Consider the following 21,706-nt stretch of genomic DNA (forward strand, 5'->3'; position numbering starts at 1 on the left):
GGCCGGGACCCCTTTGATCCCCGAACCTAGGAGGCCTTCGCTGGCCAGACCGGGACCTCGTGGGGACGTCTACTAAGTGTCGATCCTAAGTCATGTGCAGGACCTCGGTTCTATGGCAGCTAGTCCCGATCTAACGCGACTACCTCCCAGGGGACCACGGGACCTCGGTGCACTTAGGAACACTTTATAGATCGACAACCAGGAAAACAGCTAAGTTTTTCGCAAAAAAGTAGACGCACGAAATACTTAAATACATTACTGATAATGTTATATTACATCACATCACAAAGTTATATTACAGAAACAATATCAAAAGTGCTAATCCTATTGCCCTGGTGGTCCGGAGGTGTCGGGCCGACGTCGGATGCGCGACACCACCATGTCGACCGCCTCCTGCATGCCCTCCTTTGCGGTGGCCGCCGTCGCCCGGAGGGGACCAACCAAAACGGGAGTTAGCTTCATGGCGGGGTCATGGCTCCGGAAGCTGGTAAGGATGTACTCAGCCGTCCCCCGGGCAACTGCCCTCCCTTCTGTCTCCAGGAGGTCAAGCATGCCGGACTCCAGGCCTTGTAGTCGCTCGGCGGTGGCGTCTAGCACCTGGAGGGCGACGCCCAGCGATGAAGGAGCCTCCACCACACAGATGGGGTTTGCTCCGAGAGCCTCCAGGGAGGAGTTCACCTCACCGGCTGTAACGCCCCGACAATTTCAAATCTAAACTACGCGTTCCGATTAAAAACCTAACCGACAGGAAACCCTCCGCCACACGCGCACTGTCAAGTTCCCCGCCGTGTACCGCACAGCGTCCGGCCGCGATACGACAACCGGCCGCGACCGCTGCCGCAATTAGCGCCGGCGCTCCTCGTGCGACGCGCGAATCTCGCGCGCGCATGGCTGACCGGCCGGCACGGCTGGCGCCGACGCGCCTCTCCCTTCCCTCTCTCCTTCTTCTTCTCCCCTTTTCCTTTTCTCTCTTTTTCTTTTTCCCATTTTCCTTTCCCTTTTTTTCTTTTTTTCTTCCTTCCTTTCTTTCCTTCCTGTTTCACCCTCCCTGCTCCTCTGCTCCCGAACGCCACCCCGCCCTCGCGCGCACGCCGCCGTACGCGCGCGCGCCGCCGACCCTCGCGCGCACGCGCTTCACGCGCACGCGCTCGGCCGAGCCGCGGCGCGCTCGCGCACGCGCCGCCCGCACGGCCACCGCGCCGCCCGTCGCTACGCCGCCCCGGCCTCGCTGCCCGCGCCGTGCCTGCGCGCGCCCCGCTCTGGCCTGCGCGACGCCGCGCCGCACGCGCGCACGAGCGCTTCCCCGCGCGTGCCGCGCCGCCCGTCGATGCCCCTCCCCTCGCGCGCGTCTGTGCCCAGCCGCCCGTACCCGCGCGTGCGCCGCTGTGCCGCCTCGCCGCCCGCGCCTCCCCTGTGCTGCACACCGCCGCCCGGCCCCCCACGTGCGCGGCCGCGCCCCGCCGCAAGCCACGGGCGCCATTAATGGCCGCCCGTGGAGCCGCTCCGCCGGCCGCCCCTTTCCCCCACCGCCGGCCGCCTATAAATAGGCCCGGCCGCAGCCCCTAGCCCCCCACAAGCCGCGCCGCCCCTGCCTACCTCCTCTCCCGCGCCCAGACCGCCGCCACCCGAGCCGCACGGCCGCCGCCGCCTGCCCCACGCCGGCCCGCCGCCTCGCACAGCCCCCGCCCGAGGTGAGCCCCAAAGTGGAACCCCCTCTTCCTCCTCTCCCTTTTCCCCCACACACCCGAGCCGATTAGGCCCCTAGGCCGCCGGATTTGGGGCCGGCCCGAGCTCCCCCTTCCCTCCCCTGTTTCTGTCAACGGGAGGAAGAAGAAGGAGGGCAAGTTTGCCCAAAACCCCCTGGCCTTCCCTGCTTTTTCAAGGAGACCCCCCCCCTCTCTCACTCTAATGACCATAAGACACTTCCTTTCGCAAAAGAAACCCTGCTCTATCGGATATTTCAAATAAACCCTTCATTACACGAACTTAATTACACTCGACACCCGTTAGCATACCCTAAATACCCCTAGCATTCGCAAATAAGTCCCTACCCTTTTTAGATAATTGTGAATAGGCCCCTGGATCCCCGTTTAAGCCCTGAAACCACCTTTAGCGCGTCATTTTATGTGCGAAACGACCTCCGATTGACCCAAAACTTTACCACGCCCTTTCTAGTATAGTTTTAGCCACGCCATTAAGAAACCACCCCGAGATATTGCCCCTAACTCCGTAACTAAATTATTTCCGATTCAAGCCTATCGGTAAAAGCTTTTAGTTCTTTCGCTTGATTGTGTGTCTGTTTGTTTGCGTCGTAGGACACGGAGTGAACGACGAGGTTCCCGACCGCGACCAAGCAACTGAGGGCCAGTTCTGCGACCCCGAACCCGAAGGACAGTGCTTCGATCAGGACTTCCCGCAAGGGTTTGACGATGGCAAGTTCAATTCCGCCCTTTGATGCATATTTTTGTCCTAGTTTTTATAAACACAACCCAGTGGCCTGTTTTATGAAATTGCATGGTTTTGCGTGCCGTAAACATGGTAGGATAGCCACCCATGTTGTGATAACCTTACCTTGAACACCTGATTTATAAAGGAAATGCGTGAGTGTGTGGGAAGGGATAAAATGTGGTTTTGAAAAGCGAGTCAGACGGGATGGACGGCAGTTCTGCATGGATTGCCGCTGGTGTGCTCGTACCTGTGTGGTAGGGCAAGGGAGGGAAATGTCCGTCTTGTCACCCCTAAGGACCGAGTTGTTGTGACATCTCACCTAGCTTCCTGTCGTGCAAACCACTTGACCGTTGTATGGGCAACGGCTTGGCCTAACCCCACTAGTTAGTCTGATAGCCATCAGGAGAGCTGGGAGCAACGGGTGATCAAGGAGACGGGATAAGCTCTGTGTGACTTATGCCCCGGTTAAACCTCAGTGTTAGGTCGAATGACCCCTTGATAGATCCCGTGGTGGCTAGTTAGGTCTAGCTAAGGTGGGTAAGGGCTTCGATGGGATCTGCACCGGCGCTAAGGTGTTCGTGTTGTGGTACCCCGCCTGTGGGTAAAGTTGCACACCTCTGCAGAGTTAAAATCTATTCGAATAGCCGTGCCCACGGTACTGGGCAAGTTACGGTGTGGTCACATAACTAGTGTTTCTCTCTGGGAAGGGTTGAACTGGTGTGAGTTGTTTGAAAAGTATCCGGCAATGGTGTTGTGTGCTACGACGGACGGGGAGCCCGGTAGCGGCTTGAAACTTGGATCCGTGAGGATCGACATTGTGCGTTCTTAGACACTTGAAAACTTGTTTTGAAAAATGCTTTTAAAACGAACCCTTGCATATAATTGTGTTTCCGCAAAAGAACCGTAACTTTATCCTTGGATTATCCTGTGCATCTAATTCTGTTATAACCCCCCCCCCCCCGTGGGTGTGATTGGACTTGCTGAGTACGTTTGTACTCACCCCGTTCTTACTTTACAGTGGAGGATCTCGACTACAACCCCGAGAACGACGAGTAGGGTCCCGTCCTGCACCCAGTCTTGCCTGTGGGTGAGGTCACTGTTGGAGCTCCGCATGGCGCAAGACTCTGATGATTCTTTGTTCGTAGCTAGTGTAGTTGTGTGGGTTCTGGTTGTAATCCTCGTGATAGTGGCGCTTCACTGCCCATTACCGCGTAGAGCTGTACGGTGATGTACCATCTGATGTAATAAATGTGTTATCAGCCTCCTGGGACTGATAAAGTGACACTTTTAAGTCTTCCCTGATGGGGGGGACGCTTCAGGTGGTATCAGAGCCGTAGGCTGGCCGTAGGACGTGACCCTAGGAGCGAAACCCTTTTTAAGCCCTAGGATTTGCGCTGGCTTAGCCCTTTTCTCACGCAAACACTCACCACTGATTTTTTTTTACCCTGTTCCAGATGGCTGACAATGGATGGGTCAACGGAGTCTGCTACGCAGAGCCTGGCCTTCCTAAGTTATTATTGCTCAGCCTGGAACGCGTTGGGGTTATGGAAACGCCGGAGTACGCCTACCGAGAATACATCTCCGGTGGCACCCTTCGGTGCGACACGATGATTTTTGTGGAGAGAAGCACCCGCTACCCGGATGTGGACCCTTGGTTCATCTCCACCACTGGCTTTCGCTTCACCGACACGTACCGAAAAGCCACTCGTAAAGCCCTGCGACGGCTGCGCGTGCTCTACAAGCACCACCTTCGGCGGACCCCCATGGGATTTTTCCCACCCGCTGAGAGAAGTGGACGCACTTGGATTGCCAGGATAAGGAGACTTGGACGAGAAGAAGAAGACTTAGAAGATGCGGTCTCCCACCGATCCATCTACCTTACTGGCTTGGATGCTCTCTGCCGCGAACAGTCGGCACAACTGAAGAAGCTAATCCATGGGGTTGAAAAGTTAACCCAGGAGCTGGAGGAACAACGGACAAGAGCTGCAACCGCCGAGTACTCCTTAGCCACCCTCCAAGCCCAGATGCAAGAATACGAGACCCGCAACGGAATAGGTGGATGGATAGAGGAAGAAGAAGAAGAAGAACCCATGGAGACCCATTGGGATAAGGGTACACAGACCGAAAACGAGATGGATCGGTTCCTTCCAATAAAGAAGCGCTCCATCAGGACCGAGGAAGAATCCCCTTGATAGGATTAGCACCCCTAGCAAAAGCCCTACCCTAATGACCACGTATCCATGAAAACTGTACCACCCTTGTTATAATAATAAATATCATCTACTCGCTTTTGCACCTGTACCAGGTTGTTTACCCTACTTCTGTTTCAGATGGCTGAGGAAGGATGGACCCAGGGCGATTGCCAAGCTGCACCTGGATTCCCCAGCCTCTTGATCAACACCCTGGAAGACCTTGGCGTTACAGAGCGCCCAAGGTACTACAGCCGAGAGTACGAACACCATGGTACCCTCCGCTGCAGGGTGATCCTGGTCATCGCCAGGAGCAACCGCTCCCCCGACATCCAGCCCTGGTGGGCGACCGCCACAGGGTTTAGACACCAAGACACCTACCCCTTGGCCATCAGAAAAGCACTCCGTTACTTGTGCCGGATTTTTGAAGAACACCTCACCCCTACACCAGCGAAGTTCTTTCCGCCGGCCATCAGAACCCCAGTCTGGGAAGCGCGCATGAGAAACCTGGAGCGACGTCACCACGAAGAAGGCCCCCTGTACCAAGTGGCTACTTACCTAGCCGCCCTGGACCAACTCTTTGACGAGCAAGCCAACCTTCTGAGGGAGCAGACTCACCGAGCCGAGCAAGCAGAGCTCGCGGTGAGGATACAGCAGATCCGAGCTGCCCATGCCGAGGCGAGAGCCGCAGCCGCGGTCAGTAGCGAAGCAGTCGCCCAAGAGAGCCTCAGGCAGGCCCGAGACCGGCGTATGCAAGATTGGACCCAAAGTGGAACACCAGTCCCGGCGATAGGGGAAGACCACGTTTTACTCGGGACGCCCGTCATAGGGTGGGGATCACTCTTCAGGAGCGCACGAGCCCCACCCGAGAACCCTGAAAGCTCTGCTGCCGCCGACGAAGGGGATGCTGCGATGCAGCCCCTGACCGATGGGAACCCAGAAGACGGCGAACGAGAACCTCTCACCCTGTCCGCCCCGGAAGAAGACACACCACGCAAGTAGAGTGACCGACGCCATCCCAGTGATGCCTTCCCAGCCTTTCTGTTTAAGACGTGCCCTTTTGCAAGACCCTGGCCGAATAGCACGAGGCTTAGTCGTACCCCTAAGTTGTACCCCCCCGTGCTTAATAAAATAGTTGATGCTTGTGGTGATTGTATGTTGGTTTGTTGTGTGCTACTTGTTTATATGGATACCGGCAGGAGGAAGACCCTGCCTTATATATACGAATTAAATAACTTAAACACCACAAAATCGTAACCCCGATTTGCCCAATCAACAGGTGACCCCCCGGAACGTTGCGAGGGCCTCCCGTGGCCGGAACCCCGTAGCCGCTAGCGTCGGAGCACATCCCGTTGAACAAGATCTTCCCCAAGGAGAACAAGAAGTAAGCCAGAACCGAGGGGGAAGTCAAGAGGGAGAACAACTACCACCACCCCCACCCCTCGGAGGCCTGGCGCAGATCATCCATAACCAGACCCTCATACTGGAGACTCTGGCGAATGCCCTCATGAACCGGCAGCCACGAGGGCAGAATATGAACGACAAGCTGACGGCCTTCCTAAGGACCAAGCCACCCACCTTCGCCGGATCCTGCAACCCGTTGGATGCTGACGACTGGTTGCGGGTAATTCAGAGGAAGCTCGAACCATTCGAATGCCAGGACCGGGATAAAGTCCTTCTGGCAGCTCACCAGCTCACTGGAACAGCATTATCCTGGTGGGAAAACTATTGTGCTGCAGCCGAAGATGCCTCTACCATCACCTGGGGAGAATTCGTAAGGGAGTTCCGCCGCTACCACATCCCTTCGGCCACTATGAAGCGCAAGGCGGACGAATTCCGCGCACTACAACAAGGGAATATGACGGTGGAAGAATACACCCACCGGTTCATAGAACTGGCCCGATATGCGCCGGAAGAGGTGAACGATGACGACAAAAAGCAAGACATGTTCAAGAAGGGACTAAGCCCAGAGCTCCGGACCTTGCTTACTCCTCAGATCTATCCGGACTTCAACACCCTAATGAACAAGGCCATCCTCACGGAAAGGGCCAAGGCCGAAGAAAGAAAGGACAACAAACGCAAGTTCTTGGAAAGTAAGGCTCGCCAACAAGACCGTTTCCAGAAGCCGAGAAATTCCAGCTATACTGCACCAGGAACTCAGGCCCCAATGCAGTATAGAACTCAGTCCCAGGTGACAGGATCACAGGCCCCGCCTAGAAGCCAGAATACCTCGAGGGCCCCGCAAAGCAATGCAAGTCAGGCCACCCCCGACAACAACAATGTTAGGGCTTGTTTCAACTGCCGAGAGACAGGGCACTTCATCGCCAACTGCCCTTACGCCAAGAATAAGCCGGCAACATCGGCCTTCTCCAACATAGTGAATGGGCCCAGACCAGCCCTGACCGGTGCCAACCGAGTGCCCGTCCGCAACAACGACGGCAGCCAGCAGGTGAAGCAGCAATCATTTGGACGAGCCCGCGTCAACCACATCGACGCGCAGGAGGCTCAAGAAGCTCAGGGCGTTGTGCTCGGTGAGTACCTAGTCAACTCGGCTCTGGCGACAGTATTATTTGATTCTGGAGCATCACACTCGTTTATATCCTCGAGCTATGTGGAGAAGCACAAAATACCTACAGTACTACTAAAAACACCCCTATTAACCCGGACGCCTGGAGGCGACATCAATTGTCAATTAGGTTGTCCCCGGGTAAGGATCAATTTAAGTGGGGTAGACTTTCTAGCAGATTTAGTAGTACTTAAGCCTGGGGGAATAGATGTGATCCTTGGGATGGATTGGTTAAGCCGACACAATGGTCTCATAGGCTGTACCGACAAAGTGGTACACCTAACAAACCACGAAGGAGTACAAGTGATCTGCCGTACCCGGGATAGTAAGTTTGACCCAATGGTGTTTAGCGTGGAAGCCAAGCCCTTAGAAGGAGTCCCGGTAGTAAGCGAATACCCAGATGTATTCCCCGAAGAGCTTCCCGGTATGCCGCCGGACAGGGATATAGAATTCGTCATAGACCTTATTCCCGGAACCTCTCCGATAGCCAAGAGACCCTATAGGATGGCGGCCTCTGAATTGACAGAATTAAAGAAGCAACTAGAAGAACTGCAGAGGATTGGCTTCATCAGACCAAGCTCGTCGCCATGGGGAGCCCCAGTACTGTTTGTCAAGAAGAAAGATGGGAGTATGAGGTTGTGTGTAGATTACCGGGCACTGAACGAGGTTACCATTAAGAACAAGTACCCCCTCCCCAGGATTGATGACCTTTTCGATCAACTAAAAGGAGCCAAGTACTTTTCTAAGATCGATCTAAGGTCAGGGTATTTTCAGCTTAAGATTAAGGAAAGTGACATCCCTAAGACAGCTTTCGTCACCCGCTACGGGCAGTTTGAGTTCACCGTAATGTCCTTCGGACTAACCAATGCCCCTGCCTATTTTATGAATCTCATGAACAAGGTATTTATGGACGAGCTGGATAAGTTTGTCGTAGTCTTTATTGACGACATACTTATCTACTCTAAGAGTATTCAGGAGCATGAGCAACATCTGCGGGTAGTATTGGAAAAGCTGAGGGCACATAGGTTATATGCCAAGTTCAGCAAGTGCGAATTCTGGCTGGAGAGAGTAGCTTTCCTTGGTCACATTCTAACCGCGGAAGGTGTAGCAGTGGACCCAGAAAAGGTCGAGGCAGTATCCAATTGGCAGCAACCGACTAATGTTAGTGAAATCAGGAGTTTTCTTGGATTAGCTGGGTACTATCGGAGATTTATCGAGGGATTCTCCAAGATAGCCCGACCCATGACGGAACTTCTTAAGAAGGAGAAAAAGTTCGCTTGGACAGAGTCCTGTGAGAGAAGTTTTCAAGAATTGAAGCAAAGGTTGACAACCGCCCCAGTGCTGACCCTACCGGATATTCATCGGGACTTTGTCATTTATTGTGACGCATCCCGACAAGGTTTAGGATGCGTACTGATGCAAGACGGGAAAGTCGTTGCATATGCCTCCCGCCAACTCAAGACTCATGAGCTGAACTATCCGACCCATGATTTGGAATTAGCAGCCGTAGTGCATGCCCTTAAGATTTGGAGACATTACCTGATCGGGAATAAGTGCGAGGTTTACACCGACCACAAGAGTTTGAAGTATATCTTTACCCAGCCGGATTTAAATTTAAGGCAGAGAAGATGGTTGGAGTTGGTCAAGGACTATAATTTGGAGATTCAGTATCACCCCGGAAAGGCGAATGTGGTAGCCGACGCCTTAAGCCGGAAATCCTATGGGCCCAAGGATGACAACCTGCGCGAGGAAATGGCACGATTAAATGTGCACATTGTTCCTCGAGGTTCCAGCCATGTGTTAAACGTCCAATCAACATTAGAGGACAAGATTAGGGAAGCCCAAAGCTCGGATCAAGAGTTAGTAAAAATTCGCAAACAAACTGGAGAAAACAAAGCACCGGGTTTCAGGGTAGACGATAAAGGAACATTATGGTACGAGGATAGGATTTGTGTGCCCCAGAATGGAGACTTCCGGCAGATAATCATGGACGAAGCCCATAACTCGGCCTACTCTATCCACCCAGGATCTACCAAGATGTATATGGACATAAAGCAAAAATATTGGTGGAATGGGATGAAAGCGGATATTGCGCGATTTGTGGCACATTGTGATACCTGCCAAAGGATCAAGGCCGAACACCAAAAGCCGGCAGGACTATTGCAACCATTGCCTATCCCAGTTTGGAAATGGGATGAGATAGGAATGGACTTTGTAGTGGGTCTGCCTAGAACACAAAAGGGACACGATTCCATATGGGTAATAGTGGACAGACTCACTAAGTCGGCTCATTTCATACCTGTACGAACCAATTACGGTGGAGAAAAGCTGGCAAAGCTTTATGTGGAGAACATAGTAAAGTTACATGGAGTGCCTAGCAGAATTGTCTCTGATAGAGGGACCCAATTTACATCCAGGTTTTGGAAAAGCTTGCATAAAGCTATGGGTACTAAGCTAGACTTTAGCTCCGCATACCACCCACAGACGGATGGTCAAACCGAAAGGGTAAATCAGATCATGGAGGATATGCTGAGAGCATGTGTCCTGACCTATGGAAATGATTGGGAACAGAATCTGCCCTATGCAGAATTCTCGTACAATAATAGTTACCAAGCCAGCCTGGGTATGTCGCCATTCGAAGCCCTCTACGGAAGAAAGTGCAAAACTCCCTTAACGTGGTCGGAAGTCGGAGAACGTGCGCTAGTAGGGCCCGCACTTATAAAAGAAGCAGAAGAAAAAGTAGCGGAAATCCGCGAGAAATTGAAAGCAGCTCAGTCCCGACAAAAGAGCTACGCAGACAAGAAGAGGCGGGGAATAAGTTTCAACCCAGGCGATTTTGTTTATCTCAAGGTCTCACCCATTCGAGGAACACGAAGGTTTCAAGTACAAGGAAAATTAGCCCCTCGGTACATTGGACCGTATCGAGTCCTGAAGAAAGTCGGAGCCGTGGCATACCAACTGGAATTACCGGAAGAAATGTCGGATATACACCCAGTATTTCATGTCTCGCAATTAAGAAGGTGTTTGAGAGTACCCGAAGGTGAACACGTGCCGGTGGAAACAATAGACCTACAACCGGATCTGCGGTACCAGGAAGTACCGGTCAAAATCCTGGACACTGTCACCAGAAGGACAAGGAACTCCGAAGTGCGAATTTGCAGAGTTCAGTGGAGCAGGCATGGAGTGGAGGAAGCAACATGGGAACGCGAAGATGCTCTGAAGAAGGAGTTTCCCCATTTGTTTAGGAGCCAGCCGAATCTCGAGGACGAGATTCATTTAAGTGGGGTAGGTTTGTAACGCCCCGACAATTTCAAATCTAAACTACGCGTTCCGATTAAAAACCTAACCGACAGGAAACCCTCCGCCACACGCGCACTGTCAAGTTCCCCGCCGTGTACCGCACAGCGTCCGGCCGCGATACGACAACCGGCCGCGACCGCTGCCGCAATTAGCGCCGGCGCTCCTCGTGCGACGCGCGAATCTCGCGCGCGCATGGCCGACCGGCCGGCACGGCCGGCGCCGACGCGCCTCTCCCTTCCCTCTCTCCTTCTTCTTCTCCCCTTTTCCTTTTCTCTCTTTTTCTTTTTCCCATTTTCCTTTCCCTTTTTTTCTTTTTTTCTTCCTTCCTTTCTTTCCTTCCTGTTTCACCCTCCCTGCTCCTCTGCTCCCGAACGCCACCCCGCCCTCGCGCGCACGCCGCCGTACGCGCGCGCGCCGCCGACCCTCGCGCGCACGCGCTTCACGCGCACGCGCTCGGCCGAGCCGCGGCGCGCTCGCGCACGCGCCGCCCGCACGGCCACCGCGCCGCCCGTCGCTACGCCGCCCCGGCCTCGCTGCCCGCGCCGTGCCTGCGCGCGCCCCGCTCTGGCCTGCACGACGCCGCGCCGCACGCGCGCACGAGCGCTTCCCCGCGCGTGCCGCGCCGCCCGTCGATGCCCCTCCCCTCGCGCGCGTCTGTGCCCAGCCGCCCGTACCCGCGCGTGCGCCGCTGTGCCGCCTCGCCGCCCGCGCCTCCCCTGTGCTGCACACCGCCGCCCGGCCCCCCACGTGCGCGGCCGCGCCCCGCCGCAAGCCACGGGCGCCATTAATGGCCGCCCGTGGAGCCGCTCCGCCGGCCGCCCCTTTCCCCCACCGCCGGCCGCCTATAAATAGGCCCGGCCGCAGCCCCTAGCCCCCACAAGCCGCGCCGCCCCTGCCTACCTCCTCTCCCGCGCCCAGACCGCCGCCACCCGAGCCGCACGGCCGCCGCCGCCTGCCCCACGCCGGCCCGCCGCCTCGCACAGCCCCCGCCCGAGGTGAGCCCCAAAGTGGAACCCCCTCTTCCTCCTCTCCCTTTTCCCCCACACACCCGAGCCGATTAGGCCCCTAGGCCGCCGGATTTGGGGCCGGCCCGAGCTCCCCCTTCCCTCCCCTGTTTCTGTCAACGGGAGGAAGAAGAAGGAGGGCAAGTTTGCCCAAAACCCCCTGGCCTTCCCTGCTTTTTCAAGGAGACCCCCCCCCTCTCTCACTCTAATGACCATAAGACACTTCCTTTCGCAAAAGAAACCCTGCTCTATCGGATATTTCAAATAAACCCTTCATTACACGAACTTAATTACACTCGACACCCGTTAGCATACCCTAAATACCCCTAGCATTCGCAAATAAGTCCCTACCCTTTTTAGATAATTGTGAATAGGCCCCTGGATCCCCGTTTAAGCCCTGAAACCACCTTTAGCGCGTCATTTTATGTGCGAAACGACCTCCGATTGACCCGAAACTTTACCACGCCCTTTCTAGTATAGTTTTAGCCACGCCATTAAGAAACCACCCCGAGATATTGCCCCTAACTCCGTAACTAAATTATTTCCGATTCAAGCCTATCGGTAAAAGCTTTTAGTTCTTTCGCTTGATTGTGTGTCTGTTTGTTTGCGTCGTAGGACACGGAGTGAACGACGAGGTTCCCGACCGCGACCAAGCAACTGAGGGCCAGTTCTGCGACCCCGAACCCGAAGGACAGTGCTTCGATCAGGACTTCCCGCAAGGGTTTGACGATGGCAAGTTCAATTCCGCCCTTTGATGCATATTTTTGTCCTAGTTTTTATAAACACAACCCAGTGGCCTGTTTTATGAAATTGCATGGTTTTGCGTGCCGTAAACATGGTAGGATAGCCACCCATGTTGTGATAACCTTACCTTGAACACCTGATTTATAAAGGAAATGCGTGAGTGTGTGGGAAGGGATAAAATGTGGTTTTGAAAAGCGAGTCAGACGGGATGGACGGCAGTTCTGCATGGATTGCCGCTGGTGTGCCCGTACCTGTGTGGTAGGGCAAGGGAGGGAAATGTCCGTCTTGTCACCCCTAAGGACCGAGTTGTTGTGACATCTCACCTAGCTTCCTGTCGTGCAAACCACTTGACCGTTGTATGGGCAACGGCTTGGCCTAACCCCACTAGTTAGTCTGATAGCCATCAGGAGAGCTGGGAGCAACGGGTGATCAAGGAGACGGGATAAGCTCTGTGTGACTTATGCCCCGGTTAAACCTCAGTGTTAGGTCGAATGACCCCTTGATAGATCCCGTGGTGGCTAGTTAGGTCTAGCTAAGGTGGGTAAGGGCTTCGATGGGATCTGCACCGGCGCTAAGGTGTTCGTGTTGTGGTATACCCCGCCTGTGGGTAAAGTTGCACACCTCTGCAGAGTTAAAATCTATTCGAATAGCCGTGCCCATGGTACTGGGCAAGTTACGGTGTGGTCACATAACTAGTGTTTCTCTCTGGGAAGGGTTGAACTGGTGTGAGTTGTTTGAAAAGTATCCGGCAATGGTGTTGTGTGCTACGACGGACGGGGAGCCCGGTAGCGGCTTGAAACTTGGATCCGTGAGGATCGACATTGTGCGTTCTTAGACACTTGAAAACTTGTTTTGAAAAATGCTTTTAAAACGAACCCTTGCATATAATTGTGTTTCCGCAAAAGAACCGTAACTTTATCCTTGGATTATCCTGTGCATCTAATTCTGTTATAACCCCCCCCCGTGGGTGTGATTGGACTTGCTGAGTACGTTTGTACTCACCCCGTTCTTACTTTACAGTGGAGGATCCCGACTACAACCCCGAGAACGACGAGTAGGGTCCCGTCCTGCACCCAGTCTTGCCTGTGGGTGAGGTCACTGTTGGAGCTCCGCATGGCGCAAGACTCTGATGATTCTTTGTTCGTAGCTAGTGTAGTTGTGTGGGTTCTGGTTGTAATCCTCGCGATAGTGGCGCTTCACTGCCCATTACCGCGTAGAGCTGTACGGTGATGTACCATCTGATGTAATAAAAGTGTTATCAGCCTCCTGGGACTGATAAAGTGACACTTTTAAGTCTTCCCTGATGGGGGGGACGCTTCACCGGCCCACCTAATGATGCGGCCGATGCTGGTGCTCCGCTCCACCTGGAACTTCTCCACCCTCACCTCCCTCTTCTGGAGGGCTGCTTCGTGCTCCCAGAGCCTCTGGGTCCCGGCCAACAGCTCCTCCTCCACGGCCGCCTCCCGCGCCTGGAGTTCCTTGAGCCAGGACACCTCCTCTGCTTCGCGGGCAGTGAGTTCTTCTTCCCTCTTCGCCGCGGCTGCCGCCAGCTTTGCAAGAGTGGCCTCCTGCGCCGCGTTCACCTCCACCAACCTCTTGGCCTGCTCGGCCAATTCTAGGGAGATCTTCTCCCGCTCCGCCGCTGCCTCCACCTTCTCCTCCGCCGTGATCTCCCACCTGAGAGCATCCGCCTCCCATCGCACTGCCGCTCTCTCCCGTTGGGCCGCGGACACCTCCCGGTTGAGAGCTTGCTGCAGTTGCTCCTGCAGGAGCTCGCGCTCCAGCACGAGTTTGGCGCGCTCATCGGCGTAGCGGGCGGTGACGGACTTGATGCGGTCCCCCAGGCGCTGCTCCCAGTCGAGGAGCCGGTGGCGTTCTGCCTCCAGCCTCTCCCCCTCCCGCCGGATCCTTGCCTCCAGTTCCTCGTGAACCTGCAGGCTTTTGGCAAAAAGGCGGGGGAGTGGGACCTCTGCTAGACTTGGAAGAAGACGCCTCCCCAGCACCACCTCCGGCTCCTCCTCCTGTGCGGGTAGGGTGGTGGTGCTGGTGACTTCTGCCACCTCCGGTGCCGCCGCGGCCTCTAGCATCACCTCCGGTGCCGCCACTTCCGGCGCTGCTGCTGCTCCCGGCTTCGCCTCCCCCGGTGCTGCTGCTGCTGGTACAGCTGGAGGAGGCTCCAGCTCAGCGTCCGGTGCTGCTACTACTTCAGGCGCCTCGGTCAACGCAGCTGGTCCGACGGCCTCCTCCTCTGGGATGGGCTCAGGCCTCGGGGGTGTGGCGGCCTCCGGTTCCGGACTGCTGGGTCCGGCTGCTGCTGGTACTGGCTGGGGGTCGGACCCTCCAGCTGAGGCGGCTCTGGTAGTCGTGCTTGTGGCATCTGGAGAGGGGGACCTGTCAGACCATCAACAAGGTTAGAGCACCAGGAGGCAAATTGGGATAACAAGAGATTCCAGGGAGACTACTTACTCAAAATCAAACCACTCCCATCGGCCCCGCATTTTTGGGGGGACCACCTTTTCTGCCGAAGGCCCACCGGACCTTTGGCGGGTGTCCCCGGCCGCTGGCGCTTCTGGCGGCGGGGGTGGGGTTTGTGGCCTTGGCTCGGACGGTACTGGTGGCGTTGCCGGCCGCCGTGTCGGCGGTGGTGGTGGAGGAGTCTGCTGCCTCGGAGGAGGCCGTCGGGCCTCCTCCGGTCTCCTCTCCGGCTGTTGGCGCTGTGGCGGAGGTGGTGGAGCTCTGCTCTGCTCCTCTGCCCCTACCGTCTTCTGGCGCTTGGGCGCCGGCTCCCCGACCAAGGAGCTGTCGCCACGCTGGAGCCTCCGGGACTTGCTCCCTTCGGCTTGGCTGCTCCGCGCGGGTGCTGCTCCCTGGGCCCCGTCGCTCCTTTGGGCCGGGGCAGCACCCGCATTCTCCTTGTGCTGGTGCTCTGGCACTGGCACCTTCTCCTTCCCTTTCCCGCCGGGGGCCGGACCTCCGGGTCTTGGCTCCCCGGGACCTTCGCTGGTACGTTGCTGGCGGTCCAGTGTGGCGCCGAGGATCTGGAGCCCGCGATTGGGGTCGCCTCCCAGTTGCCGGACCGCCAGGCCGCCCTCGTCCAGGGTCGGCATCGACACCAGGACTGATGACCGCAACGCCTGGTCCTCGCACAGGGCCTTGACCCCGCTCGGGAGGACTAGGGACTCTGGGCTGAACGCCTCGCCGGTCATCGCCCGGAGCGCTGCCTCCAGCTCCGCCTTGGTGAATTCGGAGCCGGGCCCCCGTACGATCCTGCTGCAGTCGTTCAGACCTGTACACATGTAGGCCATCCGGGACCGTTGCTGCAGGGGGGCGATCCGCCACTTCAAAAAGTCGCCTAGCACCATCAAGGATGTCAGGCCGCTCCGTTGGAGATTTTTGACCCGATCAAGGACCGGGCCGAGCTCCTTCGGTATCGTCGGCTTGGCCTTCCAGGTGCTTCGATCGCTCTGGGGTCCGTCTGTTGGCAGCTCCAGGCGGTCGTGGGAGTTAGCCTCCGCAATGACCCAGCCTTCACGCCAGTCCTCCCACTTGGAGCTGGAGAAGGCGCCGACCTCGCGCTTGCTCCTCCCGGTCCCGACCAAGGCATAGAAATGCCGGAAGATGGTGGTGCAGGGGCGCACCCCCACGAACATCTCCATAAAGTGGGCAAACACCACCACGAGGACGGAGTGGGGGGTGAGATGATGAAGTTGGAGGCCGAACTCCTCCAGGAGCAGGAGGAAGAAGGAGGAGATCGGAGGAACCAACCCGCACATAATGTATGAGTTGAAGAGAACGAACTCCCCCGCGGCAAGGTCGCGGAGGGGAATCTTGCCGGCCCTAATCTTCCCGGCTTGCGCCGGCACGGACCATCCCAGAAGGCGGCGCACCGAGTCCAGCTGAGTCTGGCTCTGGAAGCGGCGCGGGAAAGGAAGCGAAGACATGGCGATGGATGTTGAGTTCGCTAGGGATGGATCGCAAGGAGGCAGAGAAGAGAAGGAAGCCAAGCGCAAGGAAGCTGATCGCAAGAAAGGATGCGGAGGCGAAGGGGCGCTGCAGTGTCTGTTGATGGCAAGAGCGAAAAGGTAGCCGTTCCCTTCGGCGCCTACCTTTTATGCAAAAGGCTGTTGCCCTCTAGTGCTCCGCGACGACCGAGGCGAAGTCGAACGGTTGCCTGCGCCAGGCCCCCTCCTCTCACACCCAATGACCGGTGGGCCCGGGCCCGCCAGTCAAAGGTGTGGCTGCTGGAGGAAAAGGGGGAAGGCGGAATCTGAACCGCCCGAGCCGCGGGACGGGCTGGAATAAGACAAGAATCTGAACCGCCTAACGCGCACGGCGCGGGCGGAGGATGGGCCCCTCGGGGATCCCGCTTTGGGGGAAAGGTCATCCATGCCCTTCCCCGGCGGAAACAAGCTGTCCACCCGGCGCAATGCTGGGAACTGGCCCCACCTACGGGTTTATCCTTCACCCGAGGTGGGCCCGGGGGCCTCTGTCGGTACATACGGACAGGGGTACCTCCTGTTAGGGTGTCCAGACCCTTAGCGTATCACCATACGTGATCTCCCCCTCGCCTTCTGGGTGACGTGGCATACGGTCCGGGCCTGACAGCTGGGGCCATGGTCTCCGGACCTTCCTCGTGCTCTTAGAGGTCCGGAGCCTCTAAGTGCCCAGGGGGGCGGGAGAGCTCTCGGGTAGCCTCCGCGGGCCCGGACTCCCCAGGGAGGCCCGGGGCTGTCACGTGTGATGGCCGGACCATCACAGACCTGACCGCTCCAACCGGCCTCCGGGGCCCGGATCCCCCTTCCCCCGGGAAGGGGTCCGGTGCCACCACGTGCCGCCCCCACGGTGGAGGCGGGGCTGGCCCTACCACGTGCCTGTGGCAAGAGGCCCTTCGCGGGTCTCCAGGCCACCTACCAGTATTTAATGCGGTAGCTGGGCCGGGCGCGCCCAAGTCAAAAAGTGTGGCCTGCCCCTGACACACAGGGCAGGTAGGCTGACACCACGGTAAGCCTGCCTGTTTCCAAGGCGGCGCGTCGTATCACCGTTACTGTGCGCAAGCGGCGTACAGTCCCGTCACGGCACCGCGCGCGTGCGTGATGATGGCCTGCAACAAGAGAGCCGAGGCCTGCGCTGCTACAGTGCGCGCGGAGGCAACGGCGCGGCGGGCCAGCGCTGCTCCTTCGCCTGACAGGTTCTCACTCAACAGTGCTGTGCTGGCACGGCTCCACTGTTGAGTAACACTGACAGCAGTCACTGTGCCTGCAAGGCAACACGCGACCGTACACAGGCCATGGATATGCACGTTATCTTCCCAACCACGAAGACTACAGTGAGGGGCTGGAGATGGAGATCTCCATATCACATAGAGTAGGCTCCAGTTGGCCGGGCCCACCTGTCGGGGTCCCGCACAGTGTAAGCACCTCCCTTGAGCTATAAAAGGGAGACTGCACTCGTTAGAGGACAAGTTCCAGACAAGCTCACGCTAGTTTCCATCCAGGCTTACACAGTCAATACAACACCAAAGTGGACGTAGGGTATTACGCTTCGGCGGCCCGAACCACTCTAAATCCTTACGACCTTCCTGCGTTCATCTGCTCACCGATCGAGCGCTCCTAAGTCTCCTCCAAACCCATCCTTAACTAGGATTAGGCGGGTGCTTTCCGCCACCCGGCTGGAGATTTCCTCCGACAATAACAATTCAGCATTATTTGAACTTTCCAAGAATTTTGTGCTTCATGTTAATGGTCATTAAATTAAGAAAAAATACTGTAAATTATCATTTTAAGTCTAGTTTCTAAATAAATTATTTGGGGGCATATTTCATAGTAAAATTAAACTTCCTTCACAAGCATGCATTCATACAAGGCACAAAAAATAAATAAATTCACGCAACACAAGTCCATGATGCTTCATTATACCCATAATGATACCCATGATGCTATGCTTTAAATGTTTAGGATGTTTGGGTCCTGACAGTGCACTCGTGCTCACAAGCTTTCTGAACGTTGAGAAAAAGTCTACGAATTCACGGCTGTGCAAACCGTGGTCATAAGCTTTTATGAGCGTTACAACACTTACTGCGATAATTTAAAAAGAAAAAGAAAAAAGGTGCGAGGATAGTGTCTTTCGTGTCGCACCATTATCGGGGAACTGCGTTCACCGCTTATTTAAGCCTCCGGGCACGCCAACTGTTTGTGCCTCGACTCCTGGCATCCAGTTCCCTTTATTTGCTTCGATCGCTTTCCCCTCCTGGTAAGAGCTCCTCGCCACGTTCATGGTGTCCCGGCCCGATCGACGCTCCCACTCCCACAAGCTAAACCATCCTCATCGGCATCCAACTAGCACAGCATGGCACATTGCCTGTCCGGCCCGGCTGTTTGGACGGCCACGCCAAACACCTTGAAGAGGCAGCCGTTAGAGAGTGTTGCTTATTATTCTATTGCCCCTACCATAAATGCAGCGAGGGGCGATTAAATGCGCTGTCTTATATTAAGCGCCTCACATGCAGCTGAGCATGCAGAAGCTTCTGCTCTCTCCCTCTCTCTCTCACTCCTCACCACCTCCCGCTCCCATCACTCACCATCCTAATGCGATCTCATCACACGAACACGCACGGCGCAATTAGTGCTCCACGCTATCGCCGCCAGTTGCAGCCTTGCAGTGCACTAATGTATATGTATGCACACATGAATAATCGGTTGTTAATTTTACCCCGGCCCGGCCGGCTCCATCCTAACGAAGCACGCGACGACCCGTCTATTATATATATATATATATATATATAGTAGTTACAAGTTGCACGTAGAATAAATTTCTCTATATACGTACACACGCTCCAGGCAGCTAGTGTTATATAAGCACCAGCACCTTACTCACTCGTCCCGTCAGATACACCAGTGCAAGCGAGCACTGTATCGTCGTCGTCTTCAGTTTGTTTGCAATGTCGTCGACACCCCAGAGGTACTTATTGCCGTGCACGTTGTTGATCTTCTCCTGCTTCTTGCTTCACGGCGGAAGAGTGGCGGCGGCCGGGAAGGTGCCCGCGATCATCGTGTTCGGCGACTCGTCCGTGGACACGGGCAACAACAACTTCATCCCGACCATCGCGCGGAGCAACTTCTGGCCGTACGGGCGCGACTACGCCAACGGCCTCCCCACGGGCCGCTTCTCCAACGGCCGCCTCGCCACCGACTTCATATCCGAGGCCTTCGGCCTGCCGCCCTCCATCCCGGCCTACCTCGACACCAACTGCACCATCGACCAGCTCGCCACCGGCGTCTCCTTCGCCTCCGCCGCCACCGGCCTCGACAACGCCACCGCCGGCGTCCTCTCGGTGATCACGCTGGGCCAGCAGCTGGCCTACTTCAAGGAGTACACGGACCGCCTCAAGGTCGCCAAGGGCGAGGCGGCGGCCAAGGAGATCATTGGCGAGGCGCTCTACATCTGGAGCATCGGCACCAACGACTTCATCGAGAACTACTACAACCTGCCGGAGCGGCGGATGCAGTACACGGTGGGCGAGTACGAGGCCTACCTGCTGGGGATCGCCGAGGCCGCCATCCGCCGCGTGCACGCGCTTGGCGGACGCAAGATGGACTTCACGGGCCTCACGCCCATGGGCTGCCTCCCCGCCGAGCGGATTGGCAACCGCGACGACCCCGGGGAGTGCAACGAGCAGTACAACGCCGTCGCCAGGACCTTCAACACCAAGCTGCAGGAGCTCGTCGCCAAGCTCAACAGCCAACTCCCGGGGCTGCAGCTCGTCTTCGCCGACACCTACCAGCTCCTCGCTGCCGTCGTCAACAGGCCGGCCGACTACGGTAACCACTGAGCACCGCGCACGACTCCATTAATTCTTTTCTTGCACGATCACAAGATAGCCATGCAATGCTGGCGGTAGCTCGCTGCATTCATGTGGGGTCACTCCTCTCCAATTCTCCATTAATGGTGCTCTGCTCTGCTCTGCTCTGCTCAGCTCCGCAGAGAGCTAGAGGCCGTCCGGCATGCGCGCCACATGCCCATCTCTTGGCAACACGTCGCAGCCAGCGGCTGCAGAATTCAACAGTGCCCTCAACTCATTACTACAAGCTTCTGCCGCTGCTCTTCCCTTCACTTGCACACAGTTTTTCGTGATTAATTGCTACTTGTATTTCTATATATATATGCTCATATTGGCAAATTTAAATTAAACGGATGTATAGAAAGTATTGTATAAAGCAATGATTATTTAACTTTTTTTCTTTTCGGAACCTTTTTCTATATCATTGACTGGGACTAGTAATCAATAATCAAGACTGCAGTGCGAAGAGGCTAATCTAATCATTGTTAGTTCCATTTTCCCTTTCCTGGTGCGTGCGCAGGATTTGAGAATGCAGTGCAAGGTTGCTGTGGGACAGGGCTTTTCGAGGCAGGCTACTTTTGCAGCTTCAGCACCTCGATGCTATGTGGAAACGCCAACAAGTATGTGTTCTTCGACGCAATCCATCCCACGGAGAAGATGTACAAGCTGCTAGCCGACACCGTCATCAACGCCACGTTGCATGTATTCATGTGAAAATACTTGATCTTGGTGATGTAGACAAGGCATGGACGGGTACATTATGGCTGTGCTACGGTAGTGTGTACCGTGTATATTGTAAACAGGCACCACACAGTTTTCCACATACTACACTCTTGAGAGCATGTCACATTGTTACATGGTAATATGGTAGAGGCCACTTGTGCTGTAAATCTGGTCTTCTCAATTTTGTGATTTCTCTTGAATACATACAAAGTGTACTTATATGTTATTTTTAGAAAAAATTCAGTTTACACCCTTAAACTATTACAAGCATCCGATTTTCAACGTTCAACTACAAAACCGGATAACGAGGACTATCTAATTGTTGAAACTTGACAAGTTTGACTCTTTTGGTGCTTAAATATGATTTTGTATTTTAAAAAATTAAAATAAAATCTAGTTAGATTAAAAAATCAAATCTAACTCATTTTAAAAAAATATATGATACAAATGTAATATATTTGTTGTTGCTCTATTTGAGTCTTATTTATTGAAAAGTAATAGGAATAACTGCAAGCAAACAAATAATATGAACATAAAAAATATATGATACGAATAATTGATAAGTAGATTGCCAATAAATATATCATATTTTTTTTAAAAAAATACTGGCGCCCGTTTCATTTTTTATTTAATATAAATTACTTATAAAATTTTTAGTCTAAATTTGAATACTTTTATTTTTCATAAAATAAAAAAAATCACCTTTGAAACCATTTAAAGAGCTAAATTTGTCCGGATTCGACAGTTAGATGGTTTTCATTATCCGGTTTTGTAGTTGAAGAATGAAAATTAGATTTTTATGATAATTTAAATGTGTAAATTGGACTGTCTTTTTTTCTCGTGATGTTGCACGCATTCGCATGCTGCAGCCTGCAAGCTAAGTCTCTCAACTGCA

The 21,706-nt window shown here is 55.0% G+C and overlaps 2 protein-coding genes across 3 annotated transcripts; one reads left to right on the forward strand and one right to left on the reverse strand.

Moving 5' to 3' along the window:
* Positions 1–324: 324 nt before the first annotated feature.
* Positions 325–15,457, reverse strand: LOC112880987 (MAP7 domain-containing protein 1-like). The gene is made up of 3 exons (XM_025945706.1): positions 15,378–15,457; positions 13,573–14,642; positions 325–686 (listed from the first exon to the last, which is right to left on the reverse strand). The coding sequence occupies exons 1-3, from the start codon at positions 15,455–15,457 to the stop codon at positions 325–327; spliced, it is 1,512 nt and encodes a 503-aa protein (XP_025801491.1).
* A 3,657-nt stretch (positions 15,458–19,114) lies between these two features.
* Positions 19,115–21,017, forward strand: LOC112882277 (GDSL esterase/lipase At2g04570-like). 2 transcript variants are annotated; one of them, XM_025947295.1, is made up of 2 exons: positions 19,115–20,068; positions 20,609–21,017. In XM_025947295.1, the coding sequence occupies exons 1-2, from the start codon at positions 19,189–19,191 to the stop codon at positions 20,800–20,802; spliced, it is 1,074 nt and encodes a 357-aa protein (XP_025803080.1). In that variant the 5' UTR covers positions 19,115–19,188; the 3' UTR covers positions 20,803–21,017. The 2 variants fall into 2 exon arrangements, with proteins under 2 accessions (XP_025803080.1, XP_025803081.1); XM_025947296.1 differs by lacking the exon at positions 20,609–21,017 and adding an exon at positions 20,224–20,597.
* The last annotated feature ends 689 nt before the right edge of the window (positions 21,018–21,706 follow it).

This window comes from Panicum hallii, chromosome 2 (genome assembly GCF_002211085.1).
Source record: "Panicum hallii strain FIL2 chromosome 2, PHallii_v3.1, whole genome shotgun sequence".
NCBI lineage: Eukaryota > Viridiplantae > Streptophyta > Magnoliopsida > Poales > Poaceae > Panicum > Panicum hallii.